Raw genomic sequence first — 22,503 nt, forward strand, 5'->3', positions numbered from 1 at the left:
TCCACGAGGACCACGTCTGCGGGACAAGAACAAGAGCTAACGACCGTAGCACGACGGAGTCAACTAAACACAGGGAATGAGTTACGCTCGTCACGGCGGGACGAACCCACGATCGAAATGATCAAACGTACTACGATTTCCCTAACCGTCTCGAAGGCTCGGTCCTCAGGCAACGACAAACATATAAAGAATCACGACTCGACCAAAGACAACGCAAGGGACACGATGACAACTCGGAGTAGCACATTTCCATAGCACGAGAGATAGATAGAGATAGATAAATAAATAGACCGGCACGAAGGCACGGCACAGGCATGGATAAAGATAGATCATATATTAAACGAGATCGGAGATGTATGATCATGAACAGATGATAGATAACAAAATGATGTATGAGCGGATATGAATTAGTACGAAGGAGTTTCGTCAGTGTCGACTAGGGTTTTGGGGGGGTTTCGACCTTGCAGTTGACGGGCTTCGGGTCACGATCGGGGACGGAGCTCGGTGCAGAGCGTATCGGGTGCTCGGTGATGTTCGCGGCGTGGCGAGGCAGTCCGACGGAGACGTGGCCGAGCTGCTGCTGCTCGGGGCTCGAAGGCGAGGTTGTGGCCGCGGTCGAAGACGGCTGGGCGTCGAGAGCTCCGGCGGCGTCGAGGCAGTTCGACGCAGAGGCAGGCTGGGGCGCGGTCGGGGTCGAACAAGGGCACGGCGTTGCGGACAACGGCGAGGGCGCGGTCGACGTCGCGAGGGCAGAGCGGAGGTGAAGCGGTCGGCGAGATGGCGTCCGCGGCTTCGAGGGCGCTCCATGGCGGCGGGTGCTCGGCGTCGAGGTCGTCTGGGCGGGGCTCGACGCGGCGCGGGCGACGTCGCGGCTGGCCCCCCCGTGGCGACGAGGTGGGGCGGTGGCGCGGCCACGGCTCCGGCAGCGTCGTGGCTCGGTGCGCGACACCGAGGCGCCGAGGGCGAGGCGTGTCGCGGACGCGGCGTCGCGACGGCGGGTGCGCGGGGACGGGGCTCGGCGCCGCGGGGCGTCAAGGGGCTCGGCAGCGTCGTGGCTCGGGGGCGAAGCCATGGACGCAGCAGGGCCGGCCGTGGTAGGTGGCTCGGTGAAGGGGAGGCCGAGGGGCTCGCGGTCCTGTTGGATGGAGGGGGCAGAGGAGGGTGGCGGCGCCATGGGGGTAGAGAGCTAGGGCGAGCGGCTCTCCTGCTTTTATACGCGAGCGCTAGGGCTTCGGGGTGCTAGGCGCTGCGGACGGTGATCCTCGGCGTCCGTGTCCACAGCGGAACACGCGGCGCGGATCGCGGGGGGGCACGGACGTCCAGGGCGCGAGGCGCGGCCTCCCGACTCGGAGCAGCGGCGGCGGCTCTGCCTGGTGCGGCGCGGCTCCTAGGGTTGGGGACGTGGCGGGCATCGACTTGGGCCAGCTGGGCCGCGCGCAGGGGCAGCGGGGAAAGGGACGAGCGGGCCGACCTGGCTGAGCCGCGGCAAGGGGGGGAAACGCGCTGCGGGCCGAGGGGGAGCTGGGCCGACGGGGGCGCTGGGCTGGGAGAAAGGAGGTGGGGCGATTGGGCCAATGGGAGTAGAGATGGTTTTCTCCAATTTTGATTTACTGAACAAGAGAGGGAGTCAAAGGGATTTGTCGGAGATTCAATTAGATACTGAAACGAATTCGGAAGAATATACATATAAGAGGAATTTCAAGAAGAGATTTAAAGGGATTCAAAAGAGGAACCAAGGAGGTGGAAGAGATCACGAAGGATTGGAAAAGGGGTTCGGAAAAAATTTCAAAGGAGTTTGAGACGTACTCCAACAGAAAGATTGAGAAGGGATTCGCTTCGCCTTTGAGATAGGCTCAACGGAGATTCGAGAAGACTTTGCTACGGATTTGTGCACTCCAAAAGAAACTCAAAACCCTAAACAAGACCCAACTCAAAACGACTCTCGAACAAAGGCACTCGTCTACAAACAAATCTACATGTTTGCCACGATTTGTTAGCGGGTTAGGATCGAGTTTAACCTAAAAACTATATGTTTCACACGATTACAGGAAAAATTTTAAAAAGCTCGTATTTTTGGTTTTCGTAAAAAAAACTAGGATGTTACAATTGATCCGCAAGCGTACGGATATCGGTGAGCACTTCACCCGGGATGTTATCCAGAGTATCGTATTTATATTTTTACCACTACGAGAAAGAGTGCATTTGACGATCCCAATCTATTACTACTAACCTTTAGGCTACAAAGAATGTTTCTCAATGTGAGCGATATATAGAGAAGACTACAACCATAATCTCTTTCTAACCTTGGTAAGGATAATCTACTGTTCTATTGGGGAGGCTCACAGAATCTAGACACCACAGAGGATGTTCAACCCGCACCTATAAACCCTATCCTTCCTGCTAACGAGAAATGGTCTGCAAAGGTAACTCAGAAATGTCACGTTCCTCGCTACTACCACGGTCCAGCTAGTCAGGGAATATCCATGAGTATCCTAGCCCAAACACCACGTCTACGCTATAGATGATTACTCTAAACTCTACGTGAAGAGATTAAAGTAAACTCATAAACCAAAGAACAATAAAACAAGAACTTACTAGAATTTAGAAGTCGAAATACTAAAGAATCCTAGGAGCAAGCTTCGGGTTAGGAGAACTTGATCCCACAGGTACAACCTCGGAGTAGACACCGACAGGTCGGGCTTCCTCCGATCTACACCTCCACTCTATCTCTCTCAATCTAGTAGAACTTAGAAGAACTAATTCTACTCACATTGGATGCTAAGCCATAAGTCTATTTAGAGGAGAGGTTATCCTTCGAGGGCTCCTCTCAACTCTATGATGAACTTGTTCTCCTCTAGGGGCTAGGAGGTCTGCTTATATAGTCCCCTCAGGTGAACGTGGGCCGTTGGATCAAACCGACATTGATTGAACGGTTATCCTTGATCCTTTAGGTCGGTGGAGCGTGATCCGCGAAGTTGGACGGGATTGGTTACAACTCCTGGGCGGGCGCCCTAGGGGGGAGGGCGGGCGCCCTGCCCCCGGGCCCGTTCGCCTTCCCGTTCGTTCCCGTGGCTTCAGGAATCTTCTAGATGGTAGAAAATTGCGCGGTGCGTTAATATCTCTATGTAATCCCGACATGTCGGCCTTTCTTCCTTATTTCCTGATAACCCCCTGCAGAAACAGATAAACAACAAAACTCGTGGAATTCTGTCAGATCAAACCCTAATTCTAGGTGTTGTTTGTATATTGGTCCTTTCCCTTGTTTATTTGATAATTAAAATTGATACTTAAGAACCGTCAACAAATACCCCCATACTTGGGCTTTTACTCGTCCTCGAGAAAAGGAGGGTTAAGAAAAAATATCTAGGGTTAAAACATTATAAAACATTTTCTTCATACTTGCAGGGTGTTGTAAAAATTCACTGTGTACCATAGTCAGGGAAATATATGATCAAGAGTAGAGATCCTTTCTTCATTTCAATCCTGTTACTTGGAGTTTTTGTATATTTTTGAAAAGAAATTTAGCATACCTTTATCCTCGTAGGTTCTCTGGTCACTCATTATCTTTTGTATATCTCACCGAGGCTGTTTTAATTTGCAAAAATTCTCAAGCATACTTACCTTGCATTTATTGCTTGATCAAAACGGGATCCGAGGAGAAGAATGCCATACTCTTAGATCAAAGATTTTGAAAATTAAAAACTTGTCAACTCTTGTTGGCATATTGCTTATTAGAGGGACCATGGGCTATCATTTTCTTCTTTTCTTTTTTTTAAGTGGATACTGAGGTACCCCTAATTCTACTGCGGACACTTGTCCATTTTTTTCTCTACGAGGTTGTTGAGCACTTGCTCCTTTTTATTTCCTCGAAATATCCTTATTTTTGCATAGCCCATGCCTCTAACGCAATAATACTTCGGAAGAGTGAATATTTTTGAATAGATGTCTTGATCTTAGGAGCTTGATAAATCTCTCAACAAGGGTCTAACTCATTTTGAACAAACACAATACAGAGTAGATAGCTTTTATAATTATCATGTTAATATCTTCAGGTTTATCAGGAATATAAAACACTGAGGATGGTAGCTAAAATTTTTGAATAAATTCTCCAAGCAACAATGATATCAAGAATAAGATACTCATACTTTACTATCTCACATTCCACAATGACTTAAGTAACACAGGGTTTTAAATTGATTTTTCAATAATTGCAGGTTTTCAGGAAATATCATAAAGTGAGATTAATCATGATTAGAAACATTTTAATTTTTTAATTTATCATGTTGGGGACAATATTCTGCATAATCCAAGATATGTGTATGTGTAAAGTGTGTAGAGTATGTACCTGAATCGTGGAGTGGTGTAGTCGAAGTACATTTGGCATGTCGAGGGATCTCCCCCATACTTGTTTTCTGCTTTCTTGCATAAAAATAAAGTGGAGACTCACAAGACATAATAATAATAATAATACTCTTTATTAATCTTGAGGCATTTATTACAAATAACTAGTAGTGAACTGAAACTAATAATAGATCTAAACCGAATTTTTAAGATAAATAACTAAGATGCATTGCCTCAAGATCTAATCTAGATAACTTAGCGGCGCTCTAACTCCCTAATCTTCTTATTGACACTAGCAAGATCATGCCTAAGACCTAGTATAACGGTGTTATGGTTTGAGAGCTGCATAGTGATAGAGTTAACCGAGGACTGGAGGTCTATGATGACCCTGTCTAGCCTGTGAACGTCCTCATCAATATCTACTATAGTCTTGCGACACTTAGGATGTGTCTCAAGAGCATTGAGAGCGTGCTTCGGGGATGCCTTTGGAGGGATGAAACAGACTTTGGCTGCTCTAATCCCCTCAAAGTAAGGCCTCTCCTCCTCTGTAGTGTAGCGGATGCTGCTGATCTCGCCGCTCCGGTTGGTCTTGACTCCAACGACCCTCTCATTGGGTCTGGGTGGAAGGATCCTCATGCCGGCTGGCACCTTGATGGTGACCTCCTTCTTGGCTGATGGTCCCTTGAGAAGTAGGGGCTGCGGCGGTGCGGTGAGAACTGGTTGAGCATGGTAGGATTCGGTGGAGCTGCGCTGGCGTAATGGCATGGCTTCTAGTTGTCGCTCTATGTTGGCCGGGACGAGAGCACGGGCGTCGGGGTCTTCCTTAGGCTTCTTGTTGAGGTCGTAGGGAATGACTTCCCAATCGTCGTGGAAATCTTCGGCCATTGGAGCTGCGAGGGGCTAAGCAAGCTCTAATTGAAGAAGGAGAGAAGGCTTGAATAGATTGGTGTTTGAAAACTGACGTCAGGGGTCTGTTTATATAGGGGTCAAAAAGTGCCTCTAGGGGTTGTTTGGGTTACTCCCGTCGCCGTGCGTGCGAAACTTTCCATCTGTAGGATTATTTGGTTTACCATAAATGTGTTTTCCGCGATGGAGGAAATCGGGACCGAGAGGGGACAGGGGCGGGGCGCCCGCCCTCTTCATCAGGGCGCCCGCCCTATGTCTAGCCCTTCTGTGGGCCCACTTCCTCGAGCGTGTTTCTAGATGCAAAACTTATTAGGAAAATATATACATGGCCCTAAAACGTCAGATTAAAAAGGTTGGGCTCTAAATCTCCATGGGAAGGTAGAAATGGATTACGTCTAATTCTTCTAATTCTTTATTGGGCTCTAAAAATAATTTAAGACGTTGACCATTTACCTTGAATAACGTACCTTCGTCATTTTGAAGTGTGATAGCCCCGTGGGATGATGAATTGATTACCTTGAATGGTCCTTCCCATTTACTCCGGAGTTTTCCATGCCCGAAAAGCTTTGTCCATAGTGCATCGGGTAACTTGTCTTTCCATGCCGTTCCCATTTCATTTACTGTCTTCTAAAGAATATTCTTGATTTGTTTGTTGGAAGTCTCTGCTTGGCCACTTGTCTGAGGATGATAGGGGGTAGCGACGTTGTGACGGATTCCATGTTTTGATAGATATTGCTTGAAGCATTTGTCGATGAAGTGTGCTCCTCCATCACTTATCACTACTCTGGGAACTCCAAATCTTGGAAATATAACTTCTTCAAACATCCTCTTTGAACTGATGTTGTTGGCATGCTTGCAAGGTAGTGCCTCTACCCACTTGGAGACGTAGTCAACTGCCACCAAGATGAACTCACACTTCTTTGATGGGGGAAATGGACCCATGTAATCTATTCCCCAAACATCAAAGAGCTCAATCTAAAGGTTGTTGGTGAGTGGCATGGCATCTCTTGTGTTTATGTTTCCATGCCTTTGACTTGGCCGACATCTTCTGATATATTGCTTCGTGTCTTCATACATCGTAGGCTAGTAAAATCCACACTGCCAGATCTTTGAATGTGTACGGAATGCTCCATAATGACCTCCATATGGTGATGAATGACATCTGTCGATGATCTTCCATCCTTCCTCAGTGGTCACACATCTCCTGAGTAAGCCATCAGAGCATACTCGGAAGAGGTATGGCTCATCCCATATATGTGAACGACTTTCTTGAATAAGCTTCTTCTTGTTTGCTCCTGGTGGTACATACCCTGAAACCATAAAATTAACAATATCTGCATACCAGGGGTCAGACCTGTTAATCCCGTAGAGCATGTCGTCCCGGAGTGAATCATTGATGGGGGTTTCCTGTGGATTCTTAAAATACATTCTAGACAAGTGATCAGCAACAGAATTTTCTATTCCCTTTTTATCTTTTATTTCTAAGTCAAATTCTTGAAGTAATAAGATCCATCTAATCAGGTGAGGTTTAGCATCTTTTTAGTGAGCTGATATTTTAGTGCAGCATGATCAGTGTAAACAATTATTTTAGCTCCAACTAAATAAGATCTAAATTTATCAATGTCAAAGACAACAGCCATAAGCTCTTTTTCAGTGGTTGCATAATTAAGTTGAGCTCCTGTCAAAGTTTTACTGGCATAAGCGATTGCATGATGCTTCTTATTTTTAGTTTGTCCCAAAACTGCCCCCACAGCATAATCACTAGCATCACACATAATTTCAAAAGGCGACGACCAATTAGGGGGTTAAATGATTGGTGCAGATATGAGTGCTTTCTTTAATAAATTGAAAGATGTTAGACATGCATCATCAAATTCGAAAGGAGCATCCTTGGCTAGCAAGAGAGTAAGTGGTCTAGCAATGAATGAAAAATCTTTTATGAATCTGCGATAAAAACCAGCATGGCCAAGAAAGCTTTGAATTCCTTTTATATTCACAGGTGGAGGTAGTTGTTCAATTACTTCCATTTTAGCTCTGTCTACCTCAATACCCCTTTCAGACACTAGGTGTCCCAGCACTATTCCTTCCCTAACCATAAAATGACATTTTTCCCAATTAAGGACTAAGAGCTTTTCTTCACATCTTTGCAAAACCTTGTCTAAGTTTTCAAGACAACTATCAAAAGTTTTTCCATAAATAGAGAAGTCATCCATGAAATTTTTCATAATTTCTTCAATCATATCAGAAAATATAGACATCATGCATCTTTGAAAAGAAGCTGGCGCATTACATAACCCAAAAGACATTCTACGGTAATCATAAGTTCCATATGGGCATGTAAAAGTGGTTTTGCTTTGATCATCGGGATGGATCGGGATCTGGTGATACCCTGAATATCCATCTAAGAAACAGAAGAACGAATGGTTCGCTAATCGCTCTAGCATCTCATCTATGAAAGGTAAAGGAAAATGATCCTTTCTCGTGGCTTTGTTTAGTTTTCTATAGTCTATGCACATCCGCCATCCTATGACGGTGCGTTGCGGAATTAGCTTGTTCTTTTCATTCATAATGACAGTCATGCCTCCCTTTTTAGGCACAACTTGAACTAGGCTTACCCACTCACTATGCGGCACAGGATATATAATCCCTGCATGCAGCAACTTTATAACTTTCTTTTTAACTACCTCTCTTATCGCGTTGTTAAGTCTACGTTGGGGCTCTCGAGAAGGTGAAACAGAAGGATCTGTCGGAATACGATGGGTACAAATCATAGGACTGATTCCTGTAAGATCTTGGAGTGAGTAGCCGAAAACTGAGTGATGTTTCTCAAGAATGATCATTAATCGCAGAGTTTGGTCCTGATTGAGTTTATCTCTAATGATCACAGGAAACTCTGGATTATTGTTTAGGAAAGCATAGATAAGACCGGGTGGTAAAGTTTAATCTCTATGGGAGGTCTAGGCGTTTCTGCAAACTCGTCTAAGGGTTTAGGTTCAGAAGGTACGACCTCTTCTTCCATGAAGAAAGGAGCTTCGTCTTCTAAGTCTGGTTCATCTAAAAGCTCTAGAGATGCAGCTTTTACCTCCTCCATAGGATCAGGCAAAAGATAAGACTCGGCCTTATTATTTAAGGAGTGAGAAATCGTTATGGGAAATTTAAAAGTTTTTCCAAAAGAAATGTGTAGCTTTCCAGTATGACCTTCATAAAGGAGTCTTCTAAAAGGTTGTCCTATCAACAGGTCAAAGTCCCATGTATCAAAGATATAGAAGTTCAAATGAACCATGGAGCCTTCTACCATAAGGGGTAGGACATTAATAATTCCAAGACTAGGGACTAATCGTCCTGAAGATTCCTTTATGACCTTTGTTGTGGGGGTTAAGACCAAATTTTTAAATAGTTTAAGTGCAAAAGATTCAGACATGATGTTGATCCCCACAACAGGATTATAGAGAGCATCAAATTGATCAGAATCATAAGCACAACGTATAGTTATAAGAGGTGTGTCCAAACAGATCACATCAGAGGAAAGCTCTGACTCTTCCAACCATTCGCTACTCATGACTGCGATAAGCTCTCTTAATTGATGTTCACTTGGTAAACAAATGCTAAAATGGCCATTTTGGGGTCTGTTAATAAAATGGTAGTTTGAAATGTTTCCAAAATCGGCAAAAAGATCAGATTCTATATCCAGCATGAAGGTGGTGGAATTTCTTCCTTTTGTGGCTCAGAACTTGGGATAGCTAAAGTAGATGGAGAATTTGGCAGAGTGTCTACTTCAGTTTCGTGGGTTTCATCATGAAGGGTATTATACATCTCAGCTTCTAGGATTCTATCTAAGATCACTCTAGCATGGTCAGTGGGGATGCGAAAGAAAGAACCTCTAGACATTGTATGTAGCATTTGTTTATGATCTTTCTAAAGACCTCGAAAAAAGTGAAATAAAAGAACAGGGTCTTCAAGATTAAGGTTTGGACCAGATTCTAAAAGATCAGAAAAATGTTTCCTGGATTTTCCCAAAGTTTCATTGTCTTTTTCTTTAAAAGATAAGACTTCGAGTCTAAGGTCGCCGATACGGTCAAGGGAATAAAATCTAGACAAAAATTGGCTCATAAAACTCCCCATTCACCTCATTGTTGACTTACCTTCTGATTATACCATTGTCTAGCTTCTCCGCTTAAAGAAAAAGGAAAAAGCTTCCAACGTAAAGTTTTATCAGAAATGCCTTCAATGCGAAGACAAACACATGTTTGCTCAAAATCTCTAATGTGAAGGTAAGGGTTTTCGTCTTCCTTTCCTGAAAAGGATAGGTCTTGAATCATGGCAATCAACCTAGAACTTAACCTATACTAGGATGTTTGGATAGGCTGTGATGACTCCCATGGTAAAAGGTCAGTTTCCGAAGGTGTTGCAAATTGATAGATTGATTTAGAATCTTGGTTTTCCATAAGGTAAGTGTCGGTGTTTTCCCCACGGGGGGTCTCACCAGCGAGTAAATTTGTATGCGTGCTCCCTTTCCCAGATGGTGATGCAAGAAGACACAGAGATTTATCCTGGTTCGGGCAAGAGAAGGCCCTACGTCCAGCGGGGGGAGAGAGTTTGTATTATCTTGCACCTAAGTGCTTGTACAGGGGTGAATACAAGCGTGGTATGAAGTGTGGAGTTCTACTGCGTATGAGCGTGGTGTTATCTCGTGTGTTCTATTCCTGAGTCCCTCCTTTTATAGTTCCAAGGAGAGACCCAGGGTACATGTATAGGCGTCAGAATAGGAGTCGATAGCAGTATGGAGCGCTGACCTACTCGAGGCTTCCGTACCGGCATGGCCTTGAGCCGTCCCGTCTTAGTAGCCTGGTGATGATTACGCGTGCCCCTGCATTCTGCTCTGCGCGCCGTCTTGTACTAGTTCAACGGTCGCATGCTCGTACGGTTTGGCGGCAAATCCGGCGGAGTGGTTGCGGCGTGGCCAGTCGACGTCCGACCCGTCCCTAGGAAGGAACCATGTTAAGTCGAGGGTCGGACGCCGTACGACGTCCTGATGTCGGAGCGCTGACCTTGGCTACCTCGAGGGGGTCTTGATTCGACGTGCCATCTCTGTTTCCCACGTCCTGACACGCCCTGGGCCGTTTGGTGGGGAAGGCTGCAAAAAGATCGATGGGACGGATGCCTGTTCCCTATCACGCCTCCCGTGACCCGTGTGTTAGGTGGGGAAGCATCAGGCGCATTTAATGCCCCGGCTTGCTTGCGCGCGTCAGGTGGCGGGCGGCGTCCTTACGCTCGACGCCTCCCGGTTCGCGTGAGCCTGTTCCGTATTCGACGGTAACCAGAGCTCGACGCCTGATTGATTCGCTCGACGCTATTTCCATCTTCGAGGCTGTGGCCGTCGATGGCTGCGCATACGTACGGATGGAGCGTCGAATCGAGGGCCTCGTCCTACGTACGGATAACCTTGTTATATGCATTGGTGAGGGTACCCCTTGTTGATACCCTCGACAGTAGCCCCCGAGTCTCCATTCGAGCGCTGGCGCTCGAGTGGAGACTTTTGCTTTTGCGGTCGAACTTCCGTGGGGGCGCGCGAGCGACCCCGCGGGGGTAGCCCCCGAGCCCTCGAGGGAGTTTTTAACTCCTTCGAGGGTTATTTTGCCAAATTCACAGAAACGCTGTCGACACCAGTGGTGGAAGGTTCTGATCGGCTTTGCCTTACGAGGAGGTTTCGACGTACTCTCGATAGAGCGAGCGTCTTCCACCCCAGATTGAGTTCCTAGCGGGTAGTCCAAGTGAGAACCTGTGCCCTTTTCGAGGGGGTCAGCTGTAGCCCGGAGGCGTTCTCATAAAGCTGGGTGGACGTGGTCGGGGACACCGGTCTCATTCGATAGAGTCCAGCGGCTCGATGCCTCCCGTCGGGGGGATTCCTCTCGACTATCTCGACCCTACCTTGGACATCGCCAGCGAGTCTTCGAGGCGGGCCTCGATCTTCGACCGCTCGCTGAAGATCCCTGACTCTGGTGCTCGAGATCGGCTGTCGAACCCTTTCGGTGGGCCAGCCTGTGACCTCTCGAGGCTTTCGCGGGTACGCCCCTTGGCTCACAAGGGAAGGAAGTGGCCGTGGCGGTTCGCCTTTTTGCCTGTTGGGCGCACCTTTTTAGGCGGGTGACGTTATGACATTGTATCGGCGTGGAATTCGGAGCGCCCGGCTTGCGAAGGGGGAAAAACTGTTAGGTAGCGCATTTATGGGGGGACGTTACCTCATTTCTCGGATCTGTCTGTTGGCGGATCTTGGCTTATAAATACGCCGCGGCACCGCCGCCGTTCTTTCTTCCGCCTCCCATCTTCACTCTTGCCTTAGCCTTCTTGCCGCCCTAGCTCTCTCGCCGTCTCACGCGCACATGACTCCTCGAGCAGTAGCGGGTCCACCGTTCCTCCGGTCGTGATGCCTGTAAGACTTGTCGCCGCCGACGACTGGCGCCCGTCGTCGATGACGAAGCGCCGGTTGTTAGAGCTCGAGAAAGAGGGACTGCTGCACCGCCGTACCTCGTTATCGTCGCCAGAGTGGATCGCGCCGCCAGCGAATCACAGGGAGCCCCAGCCGCCCGAGGGCTACGTGGTGTCGTTCGCCAAGTTCCACCGCCACGGCCTGGGCGCGCCCCCTAGCCGCTTCATGCGGGCCCTCTGCTTCCACTATGGGGTGGAGCTCCAACACTTCTCCCCGAACGCCATCACCGTCGCGGCGGTCTTCACCGCCGTGTGTGAGGGCTACTTGGGGATGATGCCGCACTGGGAGCTGTGGCTCCACCTCTACAGGGGCGAGCTTTTCCATGCCCCCACCGGAACCACGGGCGTAAGGAAGCCTGTGCGGGCGGGATGCCTCAACCTTGTGCAGAAGACGGGGAAGACGGACAGGCCGTGGGAGTACATCCCGGTAGGGTTATCGACCAACCACGCCGGCTGGGACTCCCAGTGGTTTTACCTGCGGAACGACTGTTGACGGTCCTTAATGCTCACATTTAACCATCAACTAATCATAGAAAAGGATCCAAATGCAACCAACACCTAGACTTAGGGTTTTATCTGACAGAATTCCACGAGTTTTGGTGTTTGTCTATTTCTGCAGGGGGTTATCAGGAAATATAAAAGAAAGGCCCACACGTCGGGTTTACATAGAGATATTAACGTGCCGCGCAATTTTCTATCATCTAGAAGACTCCAGAAGCCACGGGACCGAAGCGGAGGCCGAGAGGACACAGGGACAGGGCGCCTGTCCTCCTTTCCTAGGCGCCCGCCCTCAGCCAGAGTCCAATCAGGACTCTCTTTCGGGATATTGCTCCACCGACCTAAAGGATCAACAATAACCGTTCAATCAATGTCGGTTTGATCCGACAGCCCAGATTCACTTGAAGGGACTATAAAACCAGACCCCTTGGCCCCTGGAGATCATACCTCTTCTACAGAATCAAAGCTAGGGTTTCAATTCTTCATCCAAGTAGAGAGGATCCCTCTAGTTCTTCTAGTTCTACCTCTAGTTCATCTAGATCTAGTTCTAGTTCATCTAATTCTAGTTCTAGTTCCTCTAGTTCTAGTTCTAGTTAGTTCTAGTTGTAATCTAGAAAATAGGGAGAGAGAAGAGGAGAGCGGAGGAGGAGCCGGATCTGTCGGATCTTCCTCAACATTGTACTTTTGCAGCATCTGGTTCGTTCTTCATCGTTCTTCAGGTTCTTCAACTCATAACTCCTGAGTTCTCTAATTACTTTTATTTACATTCAAGTTATTTATTGGATTCCCGCTTGCATCAAGTGCTCTAGTCTTTGAAACATTAGAGTAGTAATCAATAGATTAGACGTGGTGTTTAGTCTTGCGATTACCTGGAATTGCACCCAATCCTGCGGATTGTTGTGGTAGCCTTAGGGTAGTGACAGCCCTAACGGTCGACGTATTCCACCACGTTCGGATCGGTGTTTGTAGGACCGTAGTCAGACCTTCCTAGCCCCCTTCTCATCTCTTTCTGTGGTTAGTGCTCTGATGTCCCGATATAAATAATCTTGAAGTAATTCTTGATTCTTAGATCAACTAGAGAACTCTCAGGAAACTTCCTCTCTTCCCACCAAAAATAATTATATAGTTATCCTTGGGCGATCTTGAATCTTAATTAGTACACTCACGTTCCCTGTGGAAAATCGATACTCTGGAATACTCCCGGGTGAAAGCTACATCGGTATCCGTGCGCTTGCGGATTTTTCTGTTTGCGTTTAAAATACCCAACAACGACGACAACCTCCTGCCTTCCTACTCGGGCCGTCTGATCATGGAGCGTCTAGCGGACTGGACATATGGCGTCGTCCAAGCTCATCAATCTCGGCTCGACCCCCTCCTGGATGCCATGAAGAAGCTGCGCTCAGAGGGCTTGACCGCCGCCCTCGTCCTCTCGGTCGTCCATCACCGGAGAGTTCTCCCTTTGATGTCTCGGCCGTTGAGGATGGATGAGATGGGCCCTGGCGTCTCATCTCGGGACCTCGAGGCGTGCCAGATGTCCAACGAGGCTCGAGCGGATGACAAAGTCACGGCCCGAGTCAGGGCTGCAATTGCCGGTGATTTTCAGCCGGAGCATGTTAACGGCTTCCCCATGAGGCCAGATGTTGGCTCGATCGATCTGGTATGTTTTCTCCATGCGCGCAGCCTCGATTCTGGGTTTCTTTTCTTCCCCTCTCTTTTTCTTTTCTAAGTCTGCCTTTATTTCGACAGGGACGGATTGACGTCCGGTCCTCGAGGCCTCCGGTAAAGGAGGACGAGGTCGATCGCGACAAACGGCGCTAATCCGCCGAAAAGCTAAAGTCCGCCAAGGACTCTGCCAAGAAGGGGAAGAAGAAGAAGAACCTCGACCGTCAAGCGTTAGAGGCGCGTCGAGCCAAATCCAGGCAGAGGGGGGAGCGTGAGGAAGAATCCCCCAACGACGATGATGACGACGACGACGACAGCGACGATTCCGAGGGGATGGCGTCACGCCTTGACCGAATCCTCGAGGGTCCACCTCGAGGTGATGTCGACGCTCCTCGGACGGAAGTTTCGACGGGGGTCTAGGCGGATCCCACCGTCCGCGCGCCGACACCCCTCCTGCGCCCGCGGCTGGTCAGGTCGCCCCGCGCCCTCCTCCCGTGCCCAAGACGGGTGGCCACGCTAGGTCCCAGGCGACGGGGCCACTGACTCGTGGTCGTGCCGCGGCCTCCGACAAAGGAGAGGCCGGTCGCAGGAGCGCCAGTCCCGGCGCCCGCCAGGCGGGAACTGACGCGCCTGGGCCAGCGCCTGCCCTCGAGGGGTCTGGAGCCCTGACGCGGGGTGGCTCGAGGCCCACCGGTCGGGGCGGCGGGAGGCGAGCTGTTCTCCCTGTGGGGTAAGCCTTTTCGATGTTGTGGCTTTTGTCTTCCTCCTCTTCCGCCTTTCCTCATATGCTGATCTTTTTCGCGCTCATTTCTTTCTTTTCTCAGGCTAAAGCGGACCCTCGAGCAGGCCCAGCCGTCCATGGCGAAGAGGCTTAAAGCGGGTGCCGCCTCCAAGGAGCCAGGTTTGTGGCTTACTTTTGGGATCTGTGATGCTCTTGCGCTAACCATCGTAGTCACCGGCCTTTATTCTTTATTTTGTAGGCTCCTCCGACTTCCAACCTCCAGTAGACGCTGAGAGTGCTCCGCCTCGTTCTGAGCCTACCCCATCGCTGCCGGCGTGTGGTGAGGCGCCCCAGACGCAAGTGCCGGAGGGAGCCCCCGAGCCTCCTCGATTGGGGGTCGAGGGGGAACCCATCACCATCAGTGATACGTCTGATGGTAACGAAACGCCTGGAGTCGCCCGCCCTATGGAGGAGGAAGCGTCGATCTCTCACGTCGCGGGACCGACTCCCTGGCCCGCCGGCCTCCGCGCCCTCGAGGAGCAGAAGAAGAAGAGGGAGGAAGATGAAGAGCGGGAGCGTGAGGCGGCGCGGCTGCCGCAGGAGCAGGGCCGCGGGCGAGAGCCGCAGGAGCATGAGGTGCAACAACAGCAACAGCAGCAGCAACAGCAACAGCAGCAGCAGCAGCAGTAGCAACAACAACAACAACAGCAGCAGGGGGGCCAAGAGGAGGGACTGCTCGAGCCCCCGCCCCAAGGTCCGGCCCAGCCAGTACCGCCGGAGCCGCAAGGGCCCGGCGAGCAGGAAGAGGATCTGTAACAGAACCGCCCAATTTACAAGAGATCAACTATGAAAAACTCCCGCCAAAGCAGTTGCTTTAACATAATCGAACTCTCATAAACCCGGTAGTCCATGAAATCACGAGGGATTTCAAACCAACCATCTTACAAGCCAAGATCGTAGTGATTCAACATAACAAGTCACATGTTACATCCATTTCACAAGTAGTTTGATATACATCAGAGTTCAAGATAGTTATTACCACTTAAGTTGGAAAGTAGCGGAAGCGAAGTAATTTGAAACTAATATTGCCCTTATTTCAAATACATGCCAGTATCCAGGTCAATTCCAAAAAAAGCAGTATAGATGAGGTAACTAAGAAGGATCATGCCCATGATCTTACTCCTCAAATACGGTAGGAGTCATCCAACTCTTGCAGTAGCCATGATACATCACAACCTGCAACAAGTGGGAATAAACCCTGAGTACGAGAAGGTACTCAGCTAGACTTACCCGTCATAAACCAGAAATAATATGACACCAAGGAGTATGCAAGGCTTTATTGGTGGGGCTAGCTTGACAACACTTTTTGCTTAAAAAGCTTAGGTTACAGGTAAGTAACTTTTCAGGTATTTAGCTCAAGTTAATAATCATTACCTGTCATCCATATTAGCACCTGTACTAGAGCAATCACTATTAAGATACAACAGTAGTACCCATATTTGATGTGGCATTTCCAACATCATCATCATACCATAACCATCCAAGTGTTCCATAAACATTACTACGATGACGAAGCTCAAGTCAAGTGCTCACTGTCCAGGAGCGATGGCGATTCGAATCGATTTCTAACCAGCTGGCGAGTTATTCCCCACACAAACCACACTCACTGATCAAGTGAGTTACAGGTCACCGTATTGCACTATCCAGGACCAATTCGCGGGTTCGACAGGCACCGCCCGTACCCGAGGACCGTTCCGGCGACCGAGGTATCCAAGGTATACCAAGGTTGCGCGCCGCGCCCTCGTCGTTCTCCTCAACCATCACCAATACAGCGCGTACATCGGGCCGATTCCCGGCCCGGATAGTGCTCAGGCTTCGCGGTCGGAACGACTTATCCTTCCAGCTAAGTGTGGGGCATGCGTTCAACATGACAAGAGGGCCGTCAACGATCGGTCCTTAATCGACACAGGCGGGGATAGATAGGCACCCAAGACCTCCATGTCTGGTTACTTCTCTACCATCGTCCCGCCCGTTCTCCAATTATTCCTCCTCATCACTTGGTTATTTCCATGATAGCATATATAGCCAACCTTTTCAAGTATCCACCTATCTTGCTCAGGTGACAGGACATCACCTGGCTTCTATCGGTCTAAGCATGGCTAAGCATTTAGATTCGATCCTGAATCTACATAGGGTTATAGGTATATTTGCTGGACAAGGAGTGTTATATGCAGCGAGTGTTTCACCCAACTCCTATACTTAATGCAACAATACATATATAACATACATTCTCAATTGCATTCAAAAGTAGTGGGAGACTTATAATACTCCGGGGCTTGCCTGGGATTAACACTGAGTCAATTCAGTTAGTTGCTCCGTCTTGGTGACATCTAAGGTCACAACACTTGCTTAGTCCTTCCACCTTTGGGAGAGGTCCACCAAACACCATCTTTGAGTTTGATTCCACATCATGACCTTCACGTGATTCATCTAGCGCACCTAGATGAGATGCAAGATGCAAGTGCATGAATATAAAGAATAATAACACAACATGCATCACATAAAAGTATTCAAGACACATGCATCTAACGTTATTTAACTAGCATAATTTATGGTTGTAACTCACAACAAGCAATTCAAAGGACGAACTTCATACTTCTGTAACTCACAAACCACTTAGCCAAATGACATGAAACTTTACAACAAGATATATTAGTAAGTTATCTACATCTTTTCTATATACAAGTTTCACAGAAAACATAATTTATATCATGGAATTAATTGCACAATCAAAACTGCTCATGCTGCCAAACAGTAGAAGTACAATTACAACTGAAAACTGATAGGCAATTCAAGGAAGCATAACTGGAGTTGTCGACCTCCAGCCAACATGATTCTTATATTTTTGGAAAGCTTATAAATTTACCTACAACTTTCTTATTATCATCTAAATATGAATCTAGAGTTAATAAGGTCAATTAATCCCATGAAGATATCTCTGTCCAAAACACAGACAGAATCTGTCATGCTACATTAAACACCCATAACTTGAGTTTCACATGTCCATAATTTATGGTTGTGTACTTTCTAGAAATCTTACTAAATTGTGAACAACTTTGGTATAAACATCTAGAGCTAAATCTACCACTAACAAGGCCTTACATTACAAACAATGCAATCCTGTCTGGGTTTAGACAGAAACTGAAACAATACTTTAAACTACTATAACTAAACATGTACTTAACCAAAAATTGTGCTACTTAGATTTATGGAAAGCTTATGAAAAGTACTACAACTCATATATTTTCATCAAGGCCTGATTCACAACTTAACTGAGCCAAATAATACAAACATGCAGACCTACTCAGAATAGGAGCAAAGCAACAAAGGGCATTTGTTATTTTTATAACTCTTATTATATCAATCCTAAATTCATGAAACAAATTCCAGTCATCAAATAAATCATTAAAAGCATGTCATAATATTTTCACATTTATTTGGGCAATAACACAGCAGTTATGAAAAAGACAAATATAACAAGCAATTTAAAACCTAACAGCATAAATCTATTTTTACGACTAAAACTTCAAACTAAACCATGTCATATTATAGATCCACTGCATAGACAATTTCACAAGGATCCCAAAAAGTCCACATTTGCTATTTTACGATTTTTCTACAATTTATGATGATTTTCCAAACTTCAGCCATATGAAGGAAAAACAGATTTGCACAAAGACCCTTAAGTTATCCGCAAAACAAACTACAACCGAGAGGTCCCTGTAGGTACTATTCACATGTGTCATGAGTTATGCAGCAAACCCCCTGGCTTTAGTCGAATTTGGGCACGAGGCCCTTGGTCGCGAGCAGAACAGAGGAAACGTCGCCGGAGCTCCTGTTCCTGCTGGAGAAGTGCACGTTGACGGCGGGAAAGTTGATGGGGAGCCTCAGGGGGCCCGGGCGCACGCAGGGAGCAGCTCGTCTCGGCAAGACCTTGACCGCAGCGGCTATGGCCACGAGCAGACGCGGCCACCACCCTGAGAAACCAATGCCGGGGCTACTCCGGCGGCTGGAGAGGCAGGGAAGGGGCGCGCCGTGTTCGTGAACGAGTGGCGAAGGCGATGGAAGGCGCTGCTAGGACAGAGGAGGCGCGGAGGCAAGGGAACGAGACGGCGGCTTAGAGCTTGCACATCCATGGCGGAGCGAGCTCGCGTTCCCGCGATGGAGGACGAGACAGAGGGCAGCGAGCGGGGGAGAGAGACCGAGGGCGGGTGCTCAGCTTGTGACATTAGGTGAGGGCGCTGGAGGCACGCGGCAGCGGCGCTTGGAAGGGTGGAGGCACAGCTCGCGCATGGCTGCCACGCCCAGGACGCGCGTCGACCACAGGCGCATTTTACCGAGCACGTGGCGGGCGACGAAGTAGGGAAGGTGGGACGCCAGTTTGGGCCACTTCTGGGCCGAATTGGATCTTGGGCCAAACAGGAAGTTTGCTCACCTCAGCCTCCTCTCCAACTTTGATTAAGTGACCATGGTCATTAGACCAACAGGTTAAGAGATAATTAGATGCCAAGTTACTAGTGTCAACATATTGACGGTGATTAGCAAAACCAAGAATTAATGGTCCAAACCATGTCAAACTTGATACACCTTTTTGCATGCTCTTCTCCAAACAATTATCCACAACTTTTATTCTTGGACCAACTTGAGTTGCTTAACAAAAACATGAGAACGCGGCATGCCAACAGGTCGATGTCCGTTTAGCGATAAAATAACTTTTTGCTGTTTTGGGAGCTACTTTGAGATATCCAAATAAACTCCAAATTTGATGATATTTGTTCCATTGCTTCCATCAAGAAGTGTACTCTAACTCATATTAAGGAATCTAATTGAGTTACCAAATGAATTTGGATAATAAAATGTCATGAAGGAGCTAACTCACTGCTGTCACTTTCAGGGACTTAGCCAAAATATGGAGGTAGCAAATCAGCACTGAATTGATTCTTGAGAGCTCAATTTGATTAGGATAGGAACCAAACTAGCTCTTGATCCTTAAACAAAGTTTGTTCTACAGAAGTAATACTACAACTTTAATTTAGGGTCAAACCTCATAACTGCAACAGAAGTCAATCTTTCACTTTGGTCAAAGTAGTAACCCGATAAAGCTCCAAATAGGATTTTAGGCCAATTGAAGCATTTTATTGACATAAGCTCAACATGAACCCTTCATGACTTTTGTTGTATAATTCATCTAGAGTCCTATGAGCAAGTTTGGAAGGGTTGGTTCATGACCCATGATTCTATTTCCTTAATAGAGCCATTCCAACAATGATATAACTTATCATTTCATGTGACTTCTTGATTCCAAACTTAACCAAACCTTTCCAGAGACCAACATAGATTGGGATGGATATAAGACACATGAAAAAGGTTCCATTAGCATCATCAAAGCATACCTTTTAAAGGCATATATGCAAGCAAGGTTGCGTCCACCAAGCCCAAGTTGGGGTTTACTTTCATAGATTGACTTTGACCTCTTTATTACCATTGAAATTGTCATGTTTGAGCTCAAACCTAGTACTTAGCAAGTGACAAACACCTGGGGTGTTACAGGCTTCCCCCCTTAAAAGAATCTCGTCCCGAGATTTGGTGCAAAAGACTTTCAAGGGAAGAAAACAATGTCACGCATTTTTCCAACATTAGCGATAGCAGTGGGCGACTTAGCTTAGAATATCAGAGAAGCTAACTTGATCCAAACTTTTTCTGATACTTGCCCTTCATAGTAAACCTTTATCTAGAGAAACTCCCTTTTTGTTTGACTCCACTGAAGCACTACCTTGGGAGGAATCCAAGACAACATTGTTCCATGTACTTTGTTTCTGATTGTTTAGAGCCTAAGGAGCTACTTGTACCATTAGCTTCTTTAGTGAAACTAATGCAAGCCATATGAACTTTACACTATGTCACAAGCTTCTAAGGGTTGCTCATTATACTGATTCCAGGCTCATTCACAAGATTTGAAAAGCAGTTCTCTACCAAAATGGTTGAATTATAACTTCCCACACTTCCAGGTCCTTTTTTTCTGATGACAACATTGTACTGACCACCCGATTAAGAGAACAGTGAATGTGATAGCTGACTCTGTTGGTTTCATGCCTTCCATGATCATTTACTTTAATGGGATTCTTGTATCCAAACAACAACAGTTATCTGGGTTGAATCAGATGTAACTTCTTGGGTAACACATAGAAGGTAACCAAGGCATGTAAGAATTGGATAACCACTACTGACAAAGGATGATAGTGGGGCCTATATGTCTCCAACAGTTGCAAGTGTTCAACCAACTAAAGAAACAGTTTACCACCAAGTAGGTTAAGCATGACCTTTCTTCATGATGCAATTGCATAAGAGTTAGGTTGACTTGTACCATAGAAAAAACCAACCCAAGGGAACTACTTTTGTTTTTGAGGTTTCCTTTTTAAGATCAGTCGGTAGCTCTGATATTGAAAATCTATTGACTGACACCTTTCAAAACATTTTTTTGATTTGCACTGGCACAAATGGGTACAAAGAATCTTATTTCAGCATATAAGCATTATCTATGCAGCAAGACATTGCCCATACTATAATCCATGGCACTAAAATCAACACCACTTTATATACGAAGGATGATCGATATCAAAACTGAGATTGTAGATTTCTACCCCTTTTGGGTTTTGGTTCATATTTCACCAATTATCACTCACATCCCCCTGAAATTTGGTAGAAATACAGATCCATGAGTCTTCTAACCTCTGACCAAAATTCAGCTCAAAGAGGTACCATTTGTGTAGGCAGAACATATACATACTAAACTTGTTCGGTGCTAAAAGGGCAGCATTCCTGATTGACAAGACATCTCTCAACTCCACAGTTTAATTCACTAGTTGATGAAATATATCCTTCATGGCTATCAATCCATCGTTTCCTTGCTTGAGATTAGCTTTGTTACTAGCAACCAATCAATTGGCTCTCAGCACTAAAATTTCCAAAGCTCTACACTTAACTACAACAATTGTGGCTGACGCTTAACAATTGGTCACCTTCAAAGCCAGGAGATAAGGATTCATGATAAAGATGGTTGACTTTAGTCGTATCACCACGATGCACATAAAGATCAAGACTTAGGAAAACTAGATCATAAGCACAATGGTGATGACTAATGCTTGTTCAACAGATAACTTGTCCAACATTAAGTGTCGTGCGTCCTTTTGGTTCAGCGTGGACGACCCATGTTACTCATTAAATGGCCATCATCATTGTAGGGATAGTTAAATAATGTCACTTGTCTACCATCTCTTGTAGTCTGTTAATGTTTATGTCAGTGACCCGTTCTTCAAAGGTAATCCTCTTTGTAACTTCATAGGGAGTTCTCTTACTTGCACATGAAGTAAGGATCTTCTGATCAAATCTGGATAGATAATTAAGGACAAATGATGAGATGACATATTGGTGTAGTTCTATAATAGAGCATGGCTAGCGACAACGATACCAGTGCGTGCCGAGCAGCACAACCATGTGTCGGCCGCCATAAGGGGCTCTCGGTTTCGTCACGGCACCATCAATCATTAACCAAGACACCATTACTGAACATACAACCCAAAGGAAATCTCTCACGGTACAAATTGTGTTGCATAGCAGCGAGCACTTTGCAAAAGAGGGGCATCAAACTGAGATAGTCATGAGATTAGAAGTCCACAAGGAGGTGATTTAAAACATAGTACTAGAGAACATAGATCACATGAGATTAAGACGGATAAACACCCAGAGACCCAAGAGAGTTGGAGATAAAACGATTGAGATTTGAAAGATGGAGTCAATACACAGATTAGGGGACGGATACACAACATTCA

The 22,503-nt window shown here is 46.7% G+C and overlaps 1 protein-coding gene across 1 annotated transcript; it reads right to left on the reverse strand.

Moving 5' to 3' along the window:
* Nucleotides 437–1,174, reverse strand: LOC110436435 (predicted GPI-anchored protein 58). Its single transcript, XM_021463534.1, has one exon. The coding sequence runs from the start codon at nt 1,172–1,174 to the stop codon at nt 437–439; it is 738 nt and encodes a 245-aa protein (XP_021319209.1).

Source organism: Sorghum bicolor, chromosome 6 (assembly GCF_000003195.3).
Source record: "Sorghum bicolor cultivar BTx623 chromosome 6, Sorghum_bicolor_NCBIv3, whole genome shotgun sequence".
NCBI lineage: Eukaryota > Viridiplantae > Streptophyta > Magnoliopsida > Poales > Poaceae > Sorghum > Sorghum bicolor.